At 41.2% G+C, this 22,910-nt stretch overlaps 1 protein-coding gene across 2 annotated transcripts in view; it reads right to left on the bottom strand.

Moving 5' to 3' along the window:
* Window positions 1–22,910, bottom strand: part of NCAPD3 (non-SMC condensin II complex subunit D3) — a 30,121-nt gene that overhangs the window by 1,325 nt on the left and 5,886 nt on the right. The window contains exons 8-32 of one of the 2 annotated variants that reach the window (XM_087763322.1): window positions 22,330–22,463; window positions 21,533–21,605; window positions 20,798–20,923; window positions 20,367–20,619; window positions 19,789–19,851; window positions 19,530–19,613; window positions 16,696–16,769; window positions 15,625–15,759; window positions 14,622–14,842; window positions 12,956–13,147; window positions 12,515–12,612; window positions 12,269–12,384; window positions 10,717–10,824; window positions 10,055–10,169; window positions 9,852–9,959; window positions 8,594–8,832; window positions 7,775–7,854; window positions 6,338–6,475; window positions 5,868–6,001; window positions 5,518–5,717; window positions 4,803–4,913; window positions 4,228–4,383; window positions 3,264–3,436; window positions 2,882–3,021; window positions 2,678–2,755 (exon numbers count right to left, since the gene is read on the bottom strand). In XM_087763322.1, the coding sequence (XP_087619448.1) occupies window positions 2,678–2,755; window positions 2,882–3,021; window positions 3,264–3,436; window positions 4,228–4,383; window positions 4,803–4,913; window positions 5,518–5,717; window positions 5,868–6,001; window positions 6,338–6,475; window positions 7,775–7,854; window positions 8,594–8,832; window positions 9,852–9,959; window positions 10,055–10,169; window positions 10,717–10,824; window positions 12,269–12,384; window positions 12,515–12,612; window positions 12,956–13,147; window positions 14,622–14,842; window positions 15,625–15,759; window positions 16,696–16,769; window positions 19,530–19,613; window positions 19,789–19,851; window positions 20,367–20,619; window positions 20,798–20,923; window positions 21,533–21,605; window positions 22,330–22,463 (3,349 nt within the window). Of the gene's footprint in view, window positions 1–2,677; window positions 2,756–2,881; window positions 3,022–3,263; window positions 3,437–4,227; window positions 4,384–4,802; window positions 4,914–5,517; window positions 5,718–5,867; window positions 6,002–6,337; window positions 6,476–7,774; window positions 7,855–8,593; window positions 8,833–9,851; window positions 9,960–10,054; window positions 10,170–10,716; window positions 10,825–12,268; window positions 12,385–12,514; window positions 12,613–12,955; window positions 13,148–14,621; window positions 14,843–15,624; window positions 15,760–16,695; window positions 16,770–19,529; window positions 19,614–19,767; window positions 19,852–20,366; window positions 20,620–20,797; window positions 20,924–21,532; window positions 21,606–22,329; window positions 22,464–22,910 lie in introns of both variants that reach the window. The other variant, XM_087763321.1, reaches the window with a different exon arrangement.

Raw genomic sequence — 22,910 nt, forward strand, 5'->3', positions numbered from 1 at the left:
CTTCTATGTGGAGGAACTGAATTTAAATACGGGACCTCAGTCACGCACCTCCTTGTCCCACCCAGGTGGGAGAGCCACACCTTGAACCGAAGCTTCGCCATCTTTCACAACAACATGTTAGAGTCAGGCCAGTTGCTTTGCCTAGTCAAGGCAGAATATGGGGCCCCTGAGGACGGACAAAGAACCTGAACAGCCATTCTGTAAGGAACTGCCTGCAGCCAGAAAAGAGGAATCACTTGACAAGGAAGCTAAGTAGAATTTAGCTTGCCTGAATAGGCCATAGTTGTCAGCTGTCTCTTTCCTGTCATTTATCTCGGGAGAGATGTCACAATATTCAGATTTTACTTTACTGAATGCTCTGTTTTATGCTCATGTTTCCCAGAATCTTTCACAAGGAATTAAGGTAGAAAGTGCTTTATAGGGCAGGAGTTGGAAACTCTGGTAAAAGGACTTCTTTCTACAGACTACCTGGGTTTGCTCTTTAACTGCTTCCCTGTCCTGCAAGGGAATCACTGAAGCTTGTAGTGGAAATCCAACTTGATCTATCTACCTGCCTCAGTTGGCCTCTGCATCTCAAGGCTGACCTGCAAGTGTCCTGACTTTGTGCAGTGTGTGCCTTAACAAGTTATCTTGGTTAATGAGAAGTTTATGTGAAAGGAAGGAAGGGAGGAAGGAAATGGTAGACAACGGTCATCAGGTAGGGCTTCCCATGCCATCAAAGGTGGTATCTTCACAACGTGTGTTTCTTTACCACAGTGAAGCAATCTCCACTTGCCCAGACCCACTTAGCCATTCCCAAAGTAACGAAGTTGAGAAGGAGACCCAAAGACAGCAGGGGAGAAAGTGACAGCCAGAACGGTTGAATAAGGTAAAGAGAAGAGACAGCTGTTCTTAACTTCTCAAGTACAAAATGGTTTACAAAGAACTGCATCTCCAATAGTTTTAGAATGATATACCAGAGAAATAAAAATGTTTTATTTTGATTGTCTACCAGCCTGCAAGACCCAGCGCCACCATGCAGATGGCTCAACACACGCTAACTGAAGTGATGATACTGCACTGTACAGTTTGTCTCCCTGCTGAAGGACACATGCTGCCTCGAAGCAAAGTAGGAATTCAGCCCTAGTACCACTGCAGATTAACATCCTTCCTCCTTTTCACCATATGGTGCTCAAGAGAAACAGCCACGCAAGCTTCCAGACAGAGATATGGCGCTTAAAGATTTTTGCTCTCTAAAAACATGCCCCCAATTTTTTTGCAAAAAGATCATTGCTTGTTGCTCAGGCAGCAAAGAGAAACATTGAGGCAGACAAATCTAGCCAAACAGCGGAGCATACAGGGAAGAGAAGGGTCGGATTTTCCAGTGGATGCACATCACTGCCGCTGGTTTGCTCCTGCCTGCTCGCGGATGTCAGGTATTTGCAGACTGCCGCACAGCTGACTGCCTTATTGGCTACATGTCGCTTGCTCTCCTGTGTGCCTGCAGGTCAGGAGTTTGCACAGATACAGGCAAAGAGTGCAGTCAGGTACCTATGCTTCTGCAACATCGACCCCTCCCCGCAACAATTCACAACTGCCTAATGAGAGATGACCTGTCAGACACTCACCTGTACTCCCAGCTTAACTGGAGCTCTCTCCAGAGTGCGTGAGGGTGTTCATCACACTCACAATTCGCGCTACAACGGAGATGCCCTAAAGGAGCGCAGCAGCAAATTGACATAAAGGAAAGGAATCTACTGCTGGAACTCAGTTTACTATAACTGCCCCTTGCGCTTGCAGAAAGCGACACTGCAGAATGCTGCGGGGCTGTCAGAATTTTCCAATAAAATCTAACTTTTGAAGGTCAGGTTTTGTGAGATGGCGATTCAACTGCAGTGGACGTAAGCACAGCAGGCTCTCACAATTTGTGTATTAGAGATTCCTCTCTGTGTATTTTTACTTTAATTTCCACAGCAGAGTAAAAAAACCAAATCATTCATTCTCCAATGCTCATTTCAGTTCTTTCTTAGGGTAGAACACACACACACAGAGTCAGAAATGACTGTGCAGGTTATTAATCCCACTTGAGCAGATCTTTGTGTTCTCTTGCAATTGTCACAGGTCACTGCCTGCTCTAGAAGCAGGTCCTAGCTCACCTGAGATCCTTTGTTTGGACAACAGGAACCCCCTGTCTTAGAGCTGAAAAGGATCAGACCTTCAACCCCTCCTCCACAGTAGGGTTCTGTAATTCAGTCTAAAAACGGTAAGCTATGCTTCCAGAGTTAAGGAGAGCAAATGTCTCAATGCAACAGAATCACAGAATCTCGCACACTTTGGGCAACGCATGCTATTAAGGAACGATGACAACATGCCTCCTCGGCACCCCAGAGTTGATGGAGGAAGAAAGGGCAGTAGCTCTGTTACTTCAGCAGCCCAAAATAAAAGCTTTCCTGCACTGACTCAATACTATAATATAATAATATATAGTATTGGACTGTCCTTTCCTATGCACATCATTCATCTGAGACCTTCAATTTCAGAACAGTTCTTATTTACTACAACCATTTAGATAAATACATAATCTGTAGCTACCAATGACTAGTTTTCTCTGCTCTTTAGGGGAGCCATGCATTGCTACCTCTCTCAGAGAATGAGTGCTCAGCCCAATTTGGAAAGGGTTTCTTTGGGTTACACTTACGTTCCGGTGTGCTGATTGCACGGCCCACCACAGAAACATTTTCTCCGGTAGACTGTTGATTCAGGCTTTGAACGGATACTAGAAATAACAAGGAAATAATTAAGAATAGAAATGTATTCACTTAGAGACCTCAAGGGTCTAACAATCAGGCTGTGTCAACTAGATCTAGGCCAATGCCAGATGAGTTTGCAGCAAGCTTCCTACCTCGCTTGCTGCCAGCTGCGCTTGATGGAAGCGATACAGCCGATAAACTTCCTCCAACACTCTTGCTGCGTTGCTTGCTTCTGGCTTCCGTTGCTTTCCTGGCAGAGTTCAGGATGGCAAGCGTGCTCAAGGACGCTGGCCTACAGGGCAAAAAACACGACAGAAACAGTGAAGTGATTTCCTTCTGCAAGCCCAGATGAGATACATGTAATGAGGAGAGAGACCTGTCCCCTCCCAATCCCTTATGATCTTAAACACCAAATGTAACAGAGAAGATGATGCTGCAACACTGGTGACTTTCATACCACTAAGTAAGGAGTGGATAAGCAAAGCAATAGCCCTGCAGAATATCATAACCAGTAATATAAAGAGAAACCCATACCTGCAACTGAGTAACGGCTGTTTCAGAACATCAGCATTATGTGTAAGAAAGTCAGAAGGCACAGAGGAAGGACTCGATCCAGGTGGCAAGGACTGTCTCCCACTTACAGGAGACTGACTATTATTATTCCAGCCACCAGAAGGTGGTACAGCTGTCTCCAAAGACAGAGGTTGCTACAGAAAACAGAGGAAAATATCATATGTCTAACAATGGATAAAAGTGTAGAAAACCCTAGATACAAGATGCTTAGACCTACGCGCTGTGTGATTAAGAACTGCCCTTTGTGTGACAGACGTAGAGGGGTGCTAGGGAGAAAGAATTTATTGGCCAAAATTTTAACAAGAATCGAATAGGAACTTTTGATGGGATACACATGTCCCAGTTTAGAAGTCTATATATAGGTGCTCTTTTAAAGTCAGCAGAGAGAGAAAGGTACTTCCAGGGTAGAAGTCATCTCATCTTAAGGTATGCATCTAAAATAGTTCAGGACAACTGACCCAAGCACACGCTTATTTCTTTACACTAACTTTAAAAGAGGATCTGCATGACTAGGCCAGATGTAAGTTTCCACTCTGTATACACCTAAAGTCAGACAAAATGAACCCTTTTCTTTTTGACCTGTTTATCATCTTTAGCGCTCTGGGAACAGAGAGCAATACGACATGTAAGCACAGCCAGTGGCAAATTAGACTTGGTTTTCCCTTTAAATTGAATTCTTTTTACAGTAATTGCTTGCTGCTCCTCTTTGCCTAACGTGTGTTGTTTGTTGTCGTTCTAAGCACATTAAATCACTCTGAAACCAAAGCTTCCGTCAGCAAATGTGAAGAAGTATGATAACATTACATAACCATTCTGTTAAAAGTGCTGTAACAAGGTCCACAGACATACAGACTCTGGGTGTTATGTGTGCACAAACTTTAGCAGAGGAGACAGTACGTATACAAAGTTAATGGCACCAACAAACCTCTGCCTGCGCTGCTGAGACCTGCTCGTAGTGTGACTCCTTCTCCCTGGCCAGCTGCTCTTCATATTTCTTCATATCGTACTCCAGCTCGGCTGCCAGCTGCTTGTCCACAGCAAAGAAGTCTTTGATTTCATTTCGGTAATCTTGCATCATTTCCTGGAGCAATAAGGAATGTTTAAACTCTTTCAGAAATCTCTCCTGACTACTGATTCATGTCTCCATTCAGATCACAGCTGCTTAAGTGCAAAAGGAAATACCAGTTGGTAGAGCAGAGGTGTTTTTAACAGACTAAGAGTTTCAATTCCAATTTGTACTTCGGAACATGAAAAAGCTTTCCAGCATTCAAGCGTTCTGCCCACGTTCCACTGAGGACGCTCACGCATAACACACTGTGAGATCCTTATCTAAAATCCCTCCAACCTCCCACATTATTTAACACAGTGGCAGTGTCACAACATCATATGCCTTCTAAATTTCCTTCTAAGAAGGCTGTTCGTTCCATTACTGATTGCACATGTAACACATTAACTCAACAGAGGAAAAAAAAAAACCAACAAGAAAACACTTCCCCTTACCCGCAGGTAGTTCATAAGGTCCCTAAGAGCTGGGATCCTCTTCTGCTCCATCAAAGACTTCAGTGACGTGATTATTGGGATGATATTTTCTACGAAGTTCTTCTTTTGAACCTTTGTTTGAACAAGGCACGAATAGTTACACGATGCAATAAAGGAGAAGCCACTCTGTGGCTAGATGAATGGCCTAAGTGAGAGGAGTTATCACTCCATAGCACGGGAATTACCGCAATTAAGCCTGCTCTTATGCCGCATGCATGTACACAGGCTTTTAACCTAAGTGGAGTCTTTTAAGATACATCACTAATTCAGTCAGTTCTCACACTGAAAGCAAATTGCCAAAAGGTGCACAAGAAACATTGTTATGCTCAAATGTTTTACCAGTAAGAGATCTGTGGAACAAACGGAGCCTAGCATAGCTTCACTGACTTCAGAGGAAATGCATTTCTGATTACTCCAACTGACCCCTCAATTACAAGCCCTTCACAAATTTAGCCTTAGTGTTTTGTTTTTACAACACACAGTGCTTCCACAGGTGCCCTCAGATGAGAGTGGGCCTGCAGACAGAGCCTGAATAACAGCCTACAGGCACAGTATGTCATTGGCATCGCTATGTTACTTGGATAATTTTTGTGCAAGTTTCTCCACTGCAGAAAGGTAAAATTCCTCCCAGTATGGTGGCCAGCCCTCTTCCCACAACAGATCAAGTGCCATTCACCTGCGAGATCAGCTTTTTTTGTGCCACCTGCATGACAGCATTGGCCATTGCCATTTCATCTTCATCAGGCTGAATGTCTTCATCGGGTTTTGATCTCATAGTCGATAGCTTGATTTCTTTGCAGCTAAGGACTGCAAATGTATCCGAGAGCAGCTCACTGGCTTCCAGGTCCAATGGAAGGACCTTATCCACAAAGCATGCTGGAACACACAGGGAAGAAATAAGAAGTATTTTACTGGAAACAGCAGTGCCAGTAAAGACAGGATGATAACATGGCTGGATTGAGAGCCTAATGGTTTTATACAGACATCCGTTCTTTGTTTGCCAGATTTTTAAAGATGGACCCTTACCTAGGATGCTGTGGCTGATCTTTGTTGTGATGTTGAACCTCTGCTCATCTGTAAAGTGGTCTAGCAGGAACTTATAGATATGCATCCTTTTTTCTTTGTTATCTTTTCCCTTCAGAGAGAAAAGATTCTTCGCCCTGTGGTAGAGCAAGACATTTTACAAGGGCCGAGTCACATTATGCGAACTCACAGAAATAATAAGGCTTTAAATCAGCAAGGAATATTTGAATGTCATTTTCAAGACCCATAAACCTGTTCGGATACCACACACTCCCACAAATTACATGCAGAAGTCCTCCCAGAAGTGTAACGGGGAAGGCAGGACGCTCTTAATTTAACAGTTTCCCCTAGCTGTTTTCACCCTATTGCATACATAATTATAAAGTGCCATGAGTGCTTTGCTGTGACCAAAAGCCGCATGGCCAGACAGACAATCATTTAGCAAAAAGGAGATACAAATGTGCTTAACTGACCGCACACTCTGGGGGAACCTGTTGTACTTTTCATGTTTCTCATAGCTATTGAAATGGAAGATGCACTCAATGAAGTGTTGGGAGAACATTACTGGATTCCTCTTCAGCAAGAGATGCACCAGGCAGAACTCTCCAAACCTGGAAAGGATGAAAAGAAAGAACTTATCATCAGGTAGCTTCTAAAAGCCATGCCCAAAACAGTGTAGGGTTCACAGGCCGTAAAGCAGGGGGATGGTTTTCCTCTGCCAAGTCTCCCTCAATACCACGTTTAATTCTTGCCCAGCTCCATCTGGGCTTGAACAAGGATATCAGCTCATTGACTTTAAGCCTTTTTTCATCCAGAAAGAGAGAGATGTTTTCAGCATCCACAATACTACTTCCTTTTTTTACCATTAAAGTAAACAGAGACAGAAATAAATTTGAACTTGAATCCAGGCACAACACTTCCATTATTTAAATAACTTAAGTTCCATTGTGGCTGAGACACTTACAGTACTTTGCAAAAAGTTAATCACCAAAAGTCCTGCAAAAGCTGCAAGTCAATCCCAGACCTGAAGAACATGTTTTTGTCTGGACGCGGTCACTGAATGCAGATGCAAAGAAAAAGGTTCCCAAAGAAACAGCACCGTGTTCCTTAGCTAAAGCTCTAGGAACATGATGTTGCAATGTCACCATCTACTGGAAAGACATTTTTACATATTAAAAACTCACTGAAGAGAAAAGTAAGTGTGAATATGCACTAGCAAGCAACGACAGGTTGACGGCCTTGGAAACACCAATCTTCAGATTGATTGTTCCAGGTAGAAACAAGTAGCAAGGTGTCCAAGCCTTCTCTGCATCCAGCATCCCTGCATGATCTACCATCCTTAGAGAAATCTGCCCCACTCTCATTTCTCACGTAATAGAGCAGCTTGAGACTTTGAAACCTACAAAAACTTCATAAACATGCACTTAAAGCCAGTGTGCATAATTCCTCTTACATGTCAAAGTATTACAAAATGTGGTAGAAGGCTTAAAAAGACAAGGCATGCCATATAACAAAAAAGATAATATTTAACCCTATTCCTAAAACAAAACTGGCACTCAAGACAGAGCCTATTAGAAAACCATGAGGAAGATTTCATAAAGGCTTGTTTCAAAAATTCCTTTTTTTTGGATAACTGAGGGTCAAAAATAGAGCAGAGCTGCATGCTTTCAAGACAGCCCAAGCTTGCTACTTGGGGACCTTCAAATGACTTGGAAAGAGGTTCACCACTCCTTTGCTACCGTTGTAGACCTTAAAGCATGAACAACTGCAGAAGTGAAGAGGTTAATGGGATAATCATCTACTCTCTCACTGAAATTTTTCTTTGCGTGCTGAAGGTGCAAGACCGGGATTGGTTTTGAGTACATCTCTGATCTTCAACTCCTTCATTATTTTAGAGATGAGTATTTTACCTGGCAATATCTGGATTTGGATCCACCAAGACACTGACGAAACGGAAGAAGAGACAGTCTTTCCATTTCACAAACTCCTCCTGTTAGAAATCGGCAGAAAGTGAATTATCAACCTGAATCAGGAAAAACCTAGTGTGAACCTTCAGACTGTAGTCAGGACAACATCTGATGGAGCCTAGCAGCATGTACATCACGCAAATGAGCAAGCTACACAACTTCAGCTGGAGGTACACAAAATAAACCGCAAGAAGACAATGTTTTGGAGGATGCTTTAAACAGCATAAATGCCACAGCAGCAGGCATCTAGGTCTACCACAGGTATCAATATAAAATTGGAAACATGAAAAATCTGTTCTCCCATCCCAAGGCACACATGCTCTTCCACACTGTTCTCAGAGCTAAATGCACTCCAAATCTGCCTTGGTTGGTTTCATATGAACATTGGGAAGGTAAACATCTTGAGCCTCTCAACATTTACACAACAATAAGCAGAGACAGTAGGAAAAAAAGGTGCTGTGATGCTTGTTATATTCATTCATATAGGAGTGAAATTGAAGGGAATTCACAGAAACAAAGACCAGAAAAGAGGTAACCATTGCCTAAAAACAATCTCATCCAACTGTGTTAAGTGTCCTCGATATGATTTCTGCCTAGCTAGCAAAACAAAGCAGTAACAAAATATACAGTTTAAAGTCTTCATGATTAAACGTAGATTAATCAAGGTACAAGCAATACACACACTGGTCAGGTTGCCAGTATTCAGCACAACAGCGGTACTTGAAGCGGGCTGTCAGATACAAGCTTAGGACCTCTATTTACCTGCAGAAGGTTGGTAAGCAGGATCAGCGTCTGCTTACGGATGAAGGGATTTGGGTCCTTCAGACACAACGAAATGTTGGGAACGTATCTGTCCACCATGGATGTGTAGCGGATACATAGATCACACATAACGATGACAACGTTATTGCGAACAGCCACATCATGTGACACCTCCAGTTCTCGAGCTAGAGCTGCAACGCATTTCTTTGCCAGATCCTCATGCTGTAAACACAATTTACCTGTGAAACAGAGACGAGACTGTCAGTGCTGTGAATTTGTTCTTCTTCCTAACCACCACAGCCCAGCTTACTGCCTCCTTTGAGTCCAATATGAGCCAAGAAAGGAATCAGGAAGTAAACAGGGGAATAAACAAAAAACACTTGCTGAAACTTGATGAGCAATCTGCACGATCTCTCAAAGAAATGATACTTCAAGGAGTTCTTCCAAACTCCTCTTAGACCTATAGTGTGGGTCTCTATGCCAAATTCCCTCCTTCACAGCGAACTATTTCTGTGTACAGGGTTTTATTCAAAGCAGCTGAAAAGAACAGCCCCAGCTGTCATAGGCATAGCAGGGAGACACCCACCTCTAAGAGCATCACTAAACCAACTTAATATAAAATAGCCTGCGTTCCAACATTACTTCTCCCTAACTGTTTCTAAGCTCTGTACAGAAGTATTAAGCTTCCCAAAGCAGTTAAGGAAAGAATAATACTATCTATCTACAAGAGAAGAGACTTGTTTCTAACCACAGAGGTACTACAGAACTTTCACTTAGTACTCTCCGTAATACTGGAGATGTAGATTTGACCAGGCTTCTATCACAAAGAAGCTCTTTGTTCATGCTGAGGAGAACAAGTAACTACGTGCAGTCATTCTGCTCTAAACTGCATCGAAAGCACCAAGTTTTCTTCATCCTCTGTTGAGCACCTTACTCCATGTAAGATGATCCCTCAGCCAGACAGCAACCAACTTTGAGTACAAGGACAGTACAATTCTGAATGACGTTACTAATTATTAATCACTATTAATGCATTAACCACCTCAAGAAGCAGTCACATAGATGGCAGTATTTTTACGGTTTGTGCAACTTGTTACCATGGATATTTGCATTGCTAAAAGCTATCAGCTGAGGCAGTGCAACCATTGAGTACTGTGGCTATCTGTTACAACTGACACAGCTTTTGAGCAGAACTTTAACGAAAAAGGCTGAGAATTGGGTACATGAGGGCACGCTTCTACTGCAGGATGGCACTTACCTAAAGTAATGAATGCATGAGCTCTGACTACTGGAGGCATGGCTGATCCTCTGAATTGGGACAGTGGCTGAGAAGCTGGAATTTCCTCACCATCTGGAGAACTAGACACTAGGAGAGAACAGGTCAGGAATGAAAACATGCTTTTCTGGTAAAGAGTGTTGTCTGTAAATGCAAAACCAAAGGCAGTAAGGAGAGCGCCTCACATGGGTCCTCGTTGACAGAAGAAGCCAGAATGGACTGAATCAGAAGAAAGATGCGTCTCTCCACTTTGGCTGGACACAGCTGTGCAGCCTCACCCAAGATGAAGAGGTGTCTCACCTACAGAGATAAAGCAACACTGCAGTCAAAAGGCAATGGCTGAGCTGCAAATTAAGTCAGCAGGAGCCGGTATGGTACTTCTCCAAAACCAACTTAAAATTCCCTCAGTCTTTTCAAGAAGACAGTGGCTAGAGAACAGGAGGTGAAGCTTTGAAACAGAAATAGGGTGTGTGCATGTGTGTGTTTAATACGCTATAACTCCCACACATCTACTAATAATACTGAAATACTCCTCAAAGCATTCTATGCGTTTTACTGACTTATTTCCCAAACAGCTCATCTAAGAAGTATGAGTGGAAAAGCAAAGAAAAACCATGTCATTTTATTAAAAATACATGGGGTATCATATCCTTAAAGCAATTGCTGATCATAAAACTGTTGTATGCTCCCAGGCCCATAAATACCAGATTTCGTTACGAGCTTACGCCCAGGGAGAGCACATCAGTATTTTCCTGTGTAACACAGTTATTGACGTGAACTTTAAGGAACACCAATTTCAAGTAGACCTACATCCTTTGACCAGTCTGTGAAGGGGAACCAAACTTACCAAGAGATCTTCTTGCAGCTGCTCTGCTCCATCCTCTTTGAGGACTATATTCGAAATATAGCTTTCACAGGTGGATACTAAATCTCCACACACCTGGTTGAGCAGCTCCTGTTCCATAATTAAACAAAATTAATTCAGCACTTTATTAATTAAACAAAATGTAGCTGTAATATCTGTCCACACATGAATCCCTAATCTGAAAGTCTTGATATGCTTTTAATAATCTAGGACTTATTGAAATCAATCAGACAGTGCCTTAGAGCTTTAAAATTCTTCCTGCACATCAAAGGATGCGTGCAAGTGTCAAAACACCTTGGAGAATCTGGCTTTTAATGATCCACAGGCCTAAGTTTACTTCATTATAGAAGTCACACAGATTTAAACAAAAAGGATTTAGGCGACTGTTTCATGTATATCCAACACATTTGAGGTTGTCTGTGTGAATTTTTAAATGTTGTTTGGAAAATGCAGTTCCATTCAAATGAAAACACGATGTCAATACTGAGGAGTGGAGGGGAAACAGAAAAAAGCTAATCGTCTACCAGACTGTGATGAAAATAAAGCATCATTTCTCTTTTTCTACCATCTAAAACTGGTAACATGAGAAACCAAATACATATACATATGGCAGCTAAGGTGTTAGAACTGCTAAAGTGACCAATGTACAGGAACATCTGCATGTGGTTGTAAGCCAACATACTGTGATGCCTTTACCTGCAAGGGAGGATTTTCTGACTGTTGATCTAAAAAACCAGAAACCATCAACCCACCCTGGCTTCTGAAGCACAGAGTGCGCAGTTTTGCATACTATTTACTGAACTTTATTGGGATGCCTATTATAAAATAGATGTCATCCATATTGAAAGAGAAATATAACACATACACAAAGAGAAATCATTAGCAAGAGAGACCTGCATCTTCTTTGCGACTGTGCTCAGGCCGAGATCTCTATTTTACCAGCAGCAGATAGCCTGCCTTCTCACTACAGGAGCAGAACAAAGCCATGGCATAAAACAAATGGGGGCAGAGAAATGTGCAAATGATGTGTTATTAAATCCCTGTTTGGTGCCATGAAAGAGGTCTAGAAAAGAGAAATGTGCAATTGATGTGTTATTAACTCCCTGTTTGGTGCCATGAAAGAGGTCTAGAAAATATGTGTACCTACAGCAGCTCTGATATAGAATAATCAGAGCATATAGTATAAACCTGTAGCTTCAAACTGGACCAAGCCTGAGAAATAGCTGATATCATAAAGGCACCTTTAGCAATTCCGTAAACTTTGACGGAAGGCAAATTTTGGGTGGGGAGAAAAAAAATCCTTCTGAAGAAAAAAGATTTCTTACAAGCCCATGCTGAGCTACAGGATGCTCTCTAGCACAACAGCAGTAAAGCAAGTAAAGGAGCTGAGCAGAACAGACTCAAGTTGCTGGAGTCAGATCCTCTTTGTTTAGAGAGCTAATCAAGCAACAGACTGGAGACAGAAGCTGCCTTCAAGAGACAGCCCCCCTAAGTGTGAAACAAGCTATTTTAGAAGACGTATTTTAAGTCACACCTGTGCCTCCTCCGGCACATCTGCATACGCATGGCAGAGCTTCTGCAGAGTTTCTACAGCTGGGCTAATCACTTCCAAGGGACCCTGAGACTCCCTCAGCCAGCACTTGATATTATCTGAAAACGAGATCACACACATAAAATGAGCATTTTCTAAGCTTATCAACCGCTTCTGGAGAAGACATAACCATTAAGATGGGAGGCATGAACCCTGCCTTCCCCTCTGCAGTTTCTCAGGGCCACTCACCGATCAGCCTCTCACAGGTGCTTTTAGGGAGGTGCTTTGCAACATGACCGATGACACACAGTATATGTCCTGTAGTATCAGTGTTCATGTTCTGCTGCCTGAAAAACAGCAGAGCAGACAAACTAACATTATCACTAAGGAAGAACACCAAATCACAGTAGAAAAATCCTTTCATCTGGGATATGCATTATTAAGGCTGACCTGTCAAACCAAATGAAAACTCAAAAAGCTTAAGGTAAGAGTTGGTTACTGCACAAATCTGCGGGCCATTGCTTGCCTCCTACCTGCAGAACCGATTGCCTGAATAAAGAACTGTGATCTAAGCAGCTAAACAGCAACCTGCCTGTGGAAGGACAGAACATGCTCACTTGCTGTGTTCCTCCTCTTCACCCCCATCTCTTTCCTGCAGAATGGAGGATGGAGTTCAAAGCACACATATACCTGCTGACATTGTCCCAGGATTCAATGATCTTGGAATAATCCAGCTTGGGTGAAGAACCTGCCACCTTAGCAAGCAACATCCAAGCCGCTACAGCGTGCTCCGTTTCCACATGAGACATGACGTTATTAATGAAAGTGGAGGTGAACTTATTCTGTCTGGACCACATATGAAAAGCTTTGGTCAAGTAACGGCTACAGGGAAGAAAGAAAAGAAAAATAAGTTAAAGGAGGAGTAAACAAAACACTTGGTCTTAAACACTGGCAGTAAAATCCAGCATCCCTGTCCAGGATACACGGGGCAACACAACGAAGCTGCTATCGCTTGGCATTCCCATTACTCAGAATACATAGGGATTTCTACTACGTATTTTACTAGCAATATTTTCAATCTTTCAGTTCATAATCCTGACGCACTACAGACCGGGCATACAAGCATGGTTGTAGTGCTCTGTGTCAGCAACACAGAAGGTCCAACTGATACCATGACACATCAAGAAAATACCATTTCAGCAATCTGTAACAAAGACTTTCTAGTAGTTGTTATTTAATACCCATAATGGGACAGGATACAGTAATGTTAAGGCACCAAAACTTGCTCAATTTTCTATTTAACCCTAATTACCTACTTCACGCTGAAAGAGTTCTGAGATTTATCAAGCTGCAAGGTACTCTAAGGTCATGAAGAAGAAGGTACCATGAATCTCCAATCTATGTTATAAAATAGCCCAAATTAGAACATTGACAGTTTCACAGATTGGCAAGGCAGCAAAACCAGTATCTCATTTTCTATTTCTGAGCTATTATGCCCTGTTGACTAATAAACATACAGCTGTCTTTAATCAATGTTGTGTCCTTGTCATACTGTGTGTCATCCCGTTTCTTCTGCTTCTTCCCACAGCATTCTCCAAAAGGCAGAATAATTCTATTTGTCATAAGACGAGTAACATATTGTACATCAGAATTAATAAAAGGCGATGTTCTCCTTTCTTTATATATCCTCTCTTATTTCTGTCATCAGAACACCTCCATTTGATTTAAATATTCATGCTGCTATCAACACATCAAGAACAGCATGCAACACTCCTGTATATGAACACTCGAGTTCAGGGAGAGAGCACAGGTAACAAGAGCAGCAAGTGAAAATACTTGACACAGAGGAAAACTGCACTCTTCTCACCCATGGCCAGCTTGTCCGTGCTCGACAGCTCCCCTGTCCCAGGAACTGGCAGAGCAACACAAGCACCTCACAACGTGATAGTTTCCAACTCTAGCACTAACAGGCACTTATACTGACTGTTTCAAGCAGGGAATTCAAATAGCTTAAAAAAACCCCAAACAATAAATTTAGTTTCTTGTCCTTGCACAACAGACAGCACAGGCATTTAAACAATATGTAAACTATGATACCTAATGGTCTGGGGCTACACAGTGAATGAGCGTGCTGAGAGTATCAACTCATACTCTTATCTGAGTCCTCCAGTTAATAGGCAATTTCCTTTTGTAAAGGAAAAGTTGTGTATTCTAACAGGATTAAAAGTAAAAAAAAATCTGGATTTTGTCCCTGAATGCTAACATAGTAAAGGCAATAAAAACATCCAACGCATTGGACAAAGGGCTGTTACAGAAAAGCCATCAGAGCCCACAATGAAGGGGAAAACGCACTTACTTCAGCTCCTGGCTTTCTGAAGTCAGGAGGGTAAGGAGATCCCACGCTAGAGTCTGCTTTTCATCTTCACTCCTGAACTTATTATAACATTTTATATGTTGCAACAAGAGCTGATCAAGGCAATCCAAGGCCTTTTCTTGGACAGAACTTTCAGTGTCCATCACAACAGGCACCACTCCGTTTAACCAGGCCTTCTGCACTAGAACGTTATTGTGCTGAGACTGAGAGAAACACACATTGTATTAGAAACATTTTTAAATCATTATAGGATCCTATATGCATAGGTAAGATCAGCAAAGGCCTAGCAACATCCAGATTCAGCTACTAACTTTGAAAATAAATTTCAATAAACCCCAGCATACTGCTCAACTAGCACAGCAATGTGGCAGCATACGGGACAAGGGGACTTGTATCCCCTTGACACCACAAGGTATTTGATCATATCTATGATCAAGCTACCTGGTGCTTCTGCTAAAGTACTGTAATACTTTGTTTTAAAACCCTATAAATAATTATAACAGTATTGCGATAAAGCTCTACAGCAGATGATTTAACACTAAAAAAAAAAAAAAAAGAGCTTTGCTTAATATAAACCCTATGCGCCAAGCTTAAGTTACTAACCCTTTGCGAATAAATAGAAAAGAAGGAAAAATATTGCAGTGCTATCATCTACACATTCCATCTTAGTAAAGTGATTCAGATTTTTTTTTTTAACTTGAGAAGGCCAGCAACATAAACATTTTCTCCATGACACATAAATCAACGGCCAGGAAAATAAATGTTTCCAACAGTTGGAAGCATCCTACATAAATCAGAAGTATGTATAAGAATGAGTCATGACTTACAAGTCAAAAGGTAATAAAAAAAATTAAAACACAGTCATAAAATGAAATTCACTGAATGAACAACTGACGTGTACAAGATTTGTCTGTTTCCTCCTTCTTTTAACCCAGAGTTCAATCATCTCCCGTCTGCATAAGAATTCATGACATTTTTTTCTCACCACAAGGAGCTCTGTTATAGACTGCAAGGCCTGCTTCCGCACAGAAACAGCAGGGTCCCGGCAACGATCCTGAAGAGTGGACAAATCTTCTTCAGTACAAGGGATCACTTTGTGCTTCAGGATGTTCATAAATACCTGGAAGTCAAATATCAGCATAACTTTGTTGGGAATACAGGCCATGCGCGTTGGGTAGCAAATCAAAAATACAATCTACCCCCTACCAACTTTAACTGGAGATTAATTTATCTCACTGAGAGTGAAACATCACATTAATAATTTATGAGTATTGGGCACAACCAGAGATGTAGAATGAAACAGAAAGTATCTTTTCAGTCATTCCGTTTTTATAACAGCATTTGGATAGAGTGAATGTCACAATTTCCCCTTGAAAATAATGTGTCTCTTGTATGAACCATGTCTTTTACCTGGTAATAAGGAAGAGGGGATTTTTTTTTTTTTTAATCAAAAAGCATCAGAACAAGACAATTGTAAAGCCTTAACTTGAGAAGCTCAAATCAGCCTGTGAACTGAGGGGGAAGAGTTGGGCTGAAGAGGACTAACAGAGGAAGGCAGTCAACAGCAGACGCAATATTTTTTAAAACGATGAAATTTTCATTGAAGTGTATCTCTTTAAAAGCTAATGACTTCATCAAAAAAATTAAGCAACAAGCAAAGCAATGCATACCTCAAAAAGAGGCTGGATATAACCTAATCTCTTTGTTAACAAGGTCAAAACAAACTAAGCAGCTAATATGCTTCAGTTTATAAGGAAGTCGCTTAATTGAAATGCCTATTGACATTTGAAAAGAGCCTCTCTTTCTAAAAGACGGAATAAGAGAATGCCAGCAAGAGTACTAGAAAAATTTTCCATCATCATCCTTGCATTATTTACTTATCAGGAACTAGTAAACAAGACCTTTTTAAGGCCTGTAGGCACTCTGCAGGAATAGCACGAAGCTACGGGTGGGCAAAGTCACATGCAGTTCGCTACAGTACTATGGCCTAATTATTTATTTTAACAGCATTCTGGGTAATCACTGAGAACAGGGAAACATGCAAAAACCACCGTACCTGGAGAGCAGATTTCCTCACATTGGTTTTCTCATCCCCAGCTCTCAGTCTCAGCACGGCCATGACTTCTTTTCCTATCCAAAACCGCGATAAAAAGGAATTACCCACACCACCATTTAGCAGCACTAAAACACTGAACACTGTGCAGCAGCAAGGCGGAATACAGCTCTGAACATGACAATTTGTTGCCCGAGACTTTCAGAGGGCAAGAGAGGAGGACTGAACAAAGCACAACAAAAAACCACCCAGAATAATTCAGAATGAGGTATAAGCCAGAGGGGAAAAAAACCAAACCAACCATTTTTCCCAAGTTCTTTCATTTGAAAATATACCTTGGACTATCACAAAAGAAAGTGACATACCAAATCATTCCATACACGCAGCAAAAAGAAAAAAAAAAATCGGCAATTTCTGACCTATTTATTTTTCTACATAAAAGATGCTAGGCTACCTTCACGGTTTGAAAGCTCATCAGATGAATCATGCACCGTTCTAACAAAAGCCCATAGCACAGGTAACCCTGTCATCTGTGGGAAAAGCATGTTGAGGGCAGACCACAGACAAATGATGCAATGCAGACCCAAGATAGGTTAACAGACTTGCATGCTGAGAGCTTAAAATGCCTACAACCTTTTGTGAGTTATGCCTCAGAGCTCCACACGGTACAAAGTATTAATATATGAACTGCTGTCGTTTTACAGGAGAGATGACTCCACATATGAACTGACTGAATTCCTTGAGGCTGCAGAATGGCAGCTGCAAAGAAGAAGCCAAGAGCCTACAAGGAAACCAGAACACATTTCCCCTCCCTGAATGTCATGCTAGGCCTCAAATTTTACTTTCATAGCCATATTCATACTTATTTCTGCACGTTCTCAAGAAAAATACATAATCGAGATGATAGTTTATTAAATGACACACAACTGAATACACAGAGCCACAATCAATTATTTCTCACCTTTTGAATCATTCAAATGGACTATTGACAAGCTGGCAATACTGATTTCAAGCATTTTACCGTTGCTTTTAAGGTTTCTATTTATTGCTGTGCGTTAGATTTCTTACAGCATTAAGTAAGATTTCCCAAATATATGCCAAATTCAGAGATCAGTTACTTAGAGAGATTCATGTGGAGATCCACTCTGTTGCCATTAAGAAATAGGATTAGTCACAGGGAACTAATCAAAAGTAGTTTGAAAATAAATTTTTACCAAAGGAAGCAAAGGGACTTTGATCTGCGCTTTCTTAACGGGCAGCTAACTTCAATTGTATCTTCCTCCTGAGAACAGCTTGACAGAAAAAGCACAGAACCTTTTTCTTGCAAGATTTTGCCATTAAAATAGTCCAGCTCTTGTGAAGGTGACCAAATCTGCTAAAATAATCACACTTTGCCAACTGACATCGGTTTCACTCACAGTGACACAGAAAAGAGAGAAAAAAAACCCAAACAAAACAACAAACCACCAACCAAACAAAAAACCTGAGTTCTAAATGGCTGAGAAGTACCAAGGGAACATTATGTTTGTATACTGTTGGGCAGTGGTAATTCTGCAGCACGTACTTCACCCTGCAGATTATCCCTACCCTTCTTATCTTTGCCCTTGCGCATTTAGCACGTTCTGACTATCCTCAGCTAAGATTTATTTTGCTTCTAAAATATGAGCTGTTTGGTCTTCACAGAAGTGCAAAATTAGCACAGGCATAAGCCAAATGCAAGCGTGTGCCAGACAGCTTTACTAATGCACCTTGACTGACTTGGAGAGCCCTGTATTTCAGCTATCCTCTTGAGCTCCAGACAGTCCTTTTTCATCCAATCCTTTTCTTAATTTGTTTTGCCAAGTGCCAAGTGTATGCTCAGCTGGGTATCAGATACAAAACCAGGCGTCCTCTGCCACAAAGAGTCTGCAACTGAGCAGGGAAGACACAATACCTTAAGTGGCCTGGAGGACATTTCTATCTGAGAGGGCAGATTAACAAAATTTATCAGCGAAATGTTTTAAAAGAAAGCTTTCAATGGAGAAGATTGGAGGCTGGCTCGTGGAGATAGGGAGAGAGATCCCATGTGAAGAGCAGCATGAGATGTGTAACAAAGACACAAATGCGGGATGTGAACTAAGCAGAGAATTGAATTGTCAGCAGTTCAAGAGAGGTGAACTGCACGAACTGAGAGCAAAGATACTGGCAGAGGCCTAAAGGTTAGGAAGAAAAGCTTTTACGTGGAAGAGGAAAAGAAAGGAAGAGATTCAAAGAAGGAACATCGTGGCCACAAAAGCCAACTTACATGCTGATTTCATGCTATCAACAAATTAGAACTAGCTGCTTGCCATTCTGCATCAGTCCATTTAACCTGACACTTTGCTTTCAACTCCAGCCAATACTCGATACTGCAGAGAAGTGAATTCTTCCCTACATAACAGTGCTAGTCAAAGGTGCTGTGTTTTATGTAGGAAAAATATATTAGTTTTTTGTGCACTGGAGCAAGGGATTTAATTACCCTTAAATTTATGGAGTTACAAGTATTATATCCCACGTCAATTACCATCCTTTTTGGAAAGGATAAATTACCTGCTTTTCAACAAGTGTTGCCACCATATTAGTACACATGAATGCCAGTATTTCAAGATTAAATGTATTTTTCAGACTTGAGTGGAAATAGTATTTCTTTATGGCTGGCACTTCCACCCCCTTCATCACCCATAAGTGTTTTTTAACAGCTCTACAGAAAGCTCTGTCCACTTTCTTTGAAAAATGGACAATGAATACACTTCAGAAAGTCTAATTTCAATTAAGGTTTTGAAGAGTTATCTGAAAAGGCTAGTATAATTTTGACATACCATCAAGCACAGTAGTATCACTGCTGTCCGTCAACTCAATAGTTTTGAAAGTCGGTAAGGTCTTCAGTGGATGGTTGGACATAGCTGAAAGAAAAGTTAAAAGTTTAAGAATAAAAAAAGGCATATGTTCACCCAGCAAGATGGTGCACAGTCAAATAGAGAGCCTCACGCATGCCCTAGGTTTTACAGATATGCATATTTTTAGAAAATGGCATGCCAAGAAAAGCCTGAGACTTACTATAAGAGAATGACTCTATACCTTCTGCAGTGACTATCAAACTCGCAGTGTTTGTGTTTGCTTCCAAGACTGTATGGTCAGAGGCTGCCAAAAAGAAATAAAAAAAGAAATTAAATGAAGTATTTTAATTCCAGATATTCTGTCATTCCAAATTTTTTCAGGCAAGTAATCTAACCGTAGGATGCTATGTGCATACTTCTGAATTGTGCCATCTGGCCTTTACCACACCTGAGGGAGTCCAGAATGCCAATCACGAACAAAACAACTTAGCAGAAGCAAAAGGCAACTCAAGATTTAATCAACTGTCAGGCAAGAATCAATTTTTTTTTTTTTCAATGAGCAATTTCAGTCATCTGTAAATATCCTTCAAAGGTATCTCATGGAGGAATCTATTTAGGACTGATATATGAGAATAAATGCTTTCCAAATATAAGGCTTCATGAGTAACAAGACTCATCTATTACTTCTCATTATGACACAATACATAAGGACACTATGTGCATATTTTTAAGTTCCTGACGACTAGTTCTCCTGTCTCCCAGTAATTATTCCCCAGAATGTTCAAGAAATATTTTCACTAATTTATCCATAATACTTACAGCTTTGTAATAAGTCCTGTATACTCTCCAAGGTAGCAGCAGCTTTCATTTCAAGACAGTGGGCAAAACTGCTTAAAGCTTTGCTACGGACCACGGGTGCTTTGTCCGAACACCGGCCAAACACCATGACCTGTACTAAAAACTTATGCTTTAGAAACTTCTGATGATCCAGGGACAAGGAGCTGTCCGAGTTCCTCTCTGGCACATCCAACAAAGCTAACGCTACATCAAGAGCAAACACTCTGTAGGCAATCTGTTCGGAAGAAAAAGCACACATGATGCTCTGATAACATAAGCAAAGACAGAAGCATTGCCTACTCCGTTTACCCGCTTTTAGGTACTAGCAATAACAACAATGCTATTCAGTACTGATATTGGACCCTTCATCTTCAAAATACCGCTGTATCCGAACATCAAAGAGATGTACTTACTTTCGTGTTGTGTGAGTATTTATAAAGCCAAGCGATGAAGTTGGCAAACTCTATACAAGGGAGTTTATTCAGCAAATTCACCAAGGCCTGTGCAGCATATGTGCGATAATCGGCCTTATCTGGGACCTGAAAAACAAGGGCAATCGCATGGTGTGATATTTTGACGCTCTGCTGTAGAAGCCAGAATGGCATTTTAGGGCTTAAGAGAAATATTTTTTATTTAATGAGGAGATACAGTCACATTCGGCAACGACTGGGACAACAATCACAGCTTCCTTGGTCGTTACTTCAGCACTCACCCACAGTCACACAGCAAATTCCCCAAGGCAAAAGTGGAGCTTAGATTAAATCCAGAGGCAGTATTTATACGTGCCAGTCTTCAGATAGTTAGCTAGGCAAAGATCTCTCATAATCCTCATTTTCCTCTACCAAAACAGTGGCAAAAGCAACTGCAAATTTCGGAAAAGTCAAAAGTAGGGTACAATGAATTGTGAATGAGGGGGGAAGCGTTCACCCTCAGTATTCTCCTAGAGTGTGACACTATTTTTAAGATGTCTGAAAACTCCGATAAAGATCAACAGAAAATGCAATCAGGCTGTCAAGAAATTTGCAAATGATTAAAATCTTTTCATTCCTTACAAAACGCTGTGAAAATGGATTTCCTAACTATGACAGATACTGCAATGTATTCACGCATGAGTTCTTCAGCTTAAGATGGAAGAAAGCTTAGCATACCTTGGTACAGATATGTTGCAGTAATATTCGAAGAACAGGAAAAACAACTTCTTTCAGCTCATCTACTACAGAACTGCACAGAATAAAAAGAAGCAAATTTTAATAAGGCTGGTTTTATAAACAGAGCAAAAATAAAGTCAAGGACATTCCTTTTGGATTGCACTTCAAAAGTCAAGAAAAGTGTGCGTTCTGGAATCACGAGAGCTAGGGCAACAGGATCTGGTCAGAGAACAGACCTACTTACTTTCTACATTAACCTGGCTTTGCAGGCAGAAAACATTTCTTCCAATACCTTTCTACAAGTAGAAGGACAATATGAAAAGCTTCTTCATTCTCAGTCTGCTTAGTATATGTTGTCTGGGGATCCCTGCACAAACCACACTTTCCAACAACACGGATCCCTGCACCCGGTGAGTAATAAACAGGCAAAACAGATCTTTAAGCAGGAGAAAGCAAAGAACTAAGGAGAAGCGAGCTCCCTATTAATCTTTTATCTTCTTTACAATACTTTGTAGTAAACTACAAAACCTGAAAAACTGACACAAAGCAAAATACAGAAGGTAGGTCCCTTACACTCACTGCCACTTTTCTGTCAAACAGAACCTTCTTTCCCCTCCACCAGCAAGTTCAGTAAATTCCCATTACAGACATTTTAATTAAACCTCATTTGCACAAACAGCTTCAAAGTCAGTGCCAGTTTGTCTCATCCTTTTATCAACTAAACAGTAAAGCGAAGGCATGCCAGAAGAAAGAGCAGACATACCCAGGAAGGGTAGTGCCAGAGCTCTGTACTTCACCTGATGAATTTTATAGCCTGATTCCTGGCACTGATCACAGTTGATGTGATTGCAAGGACTGAGCGTCTGGAACCCGTACCACTTTCCAGCATAAGAATGACATTGAGGATTCGCTGGAAGACACTACGAAGAATCTGGAAAGAAAAGGTTATTTTCAGGTTCATTTCAGTAACAACTGGAGCCCGTGGATAAGCATTCTGACCAGGTTTATGAATAATTCTGAACCAAACAAGCTTAGATCCAAACAATAGCACCTGTCAAAATATGAATCCCAGCAAAATAATTCAAAGACAACCCATTAATACACACAACATCTTTTGTAGCTGTGATGCTCTCATACAAGGCCTAACAAGGGCTTCCTGACAACATCAACACATCCCCTCCAAAGCAGTGGACTTCAATTCACCAGACATTTGGAATCTGAAGAAATTAGTTGGTTTTTGCACAGAAGACGTCTTAAACTAAGTGCATATTTTTACTGCCGTGTGCACTTCAACTTTTGGAGCTCCCTCCTCTCCACACTTTTGGGACCACAGCGTGCCTCATTATCCTGACATTCACTGGGCAGTCAAACAGGAGAG

The sequence above is a fragment of the Nipponia nippon genome, unplaced genomic scaffold (assembly GCF_047370975.1).
Source record: "Nipponia nippon isolate SJK-2023a ecotype South Korea unplaced genomic scaffold, ASM4737097v1 scaffold_28, whole genome shotgun sequence".
NCBI lineage: Eukaryota > Metazoa > Chordata > Aves > Pelecaniformes > Threskiornithidae > Nipponia > Nipponia nippon.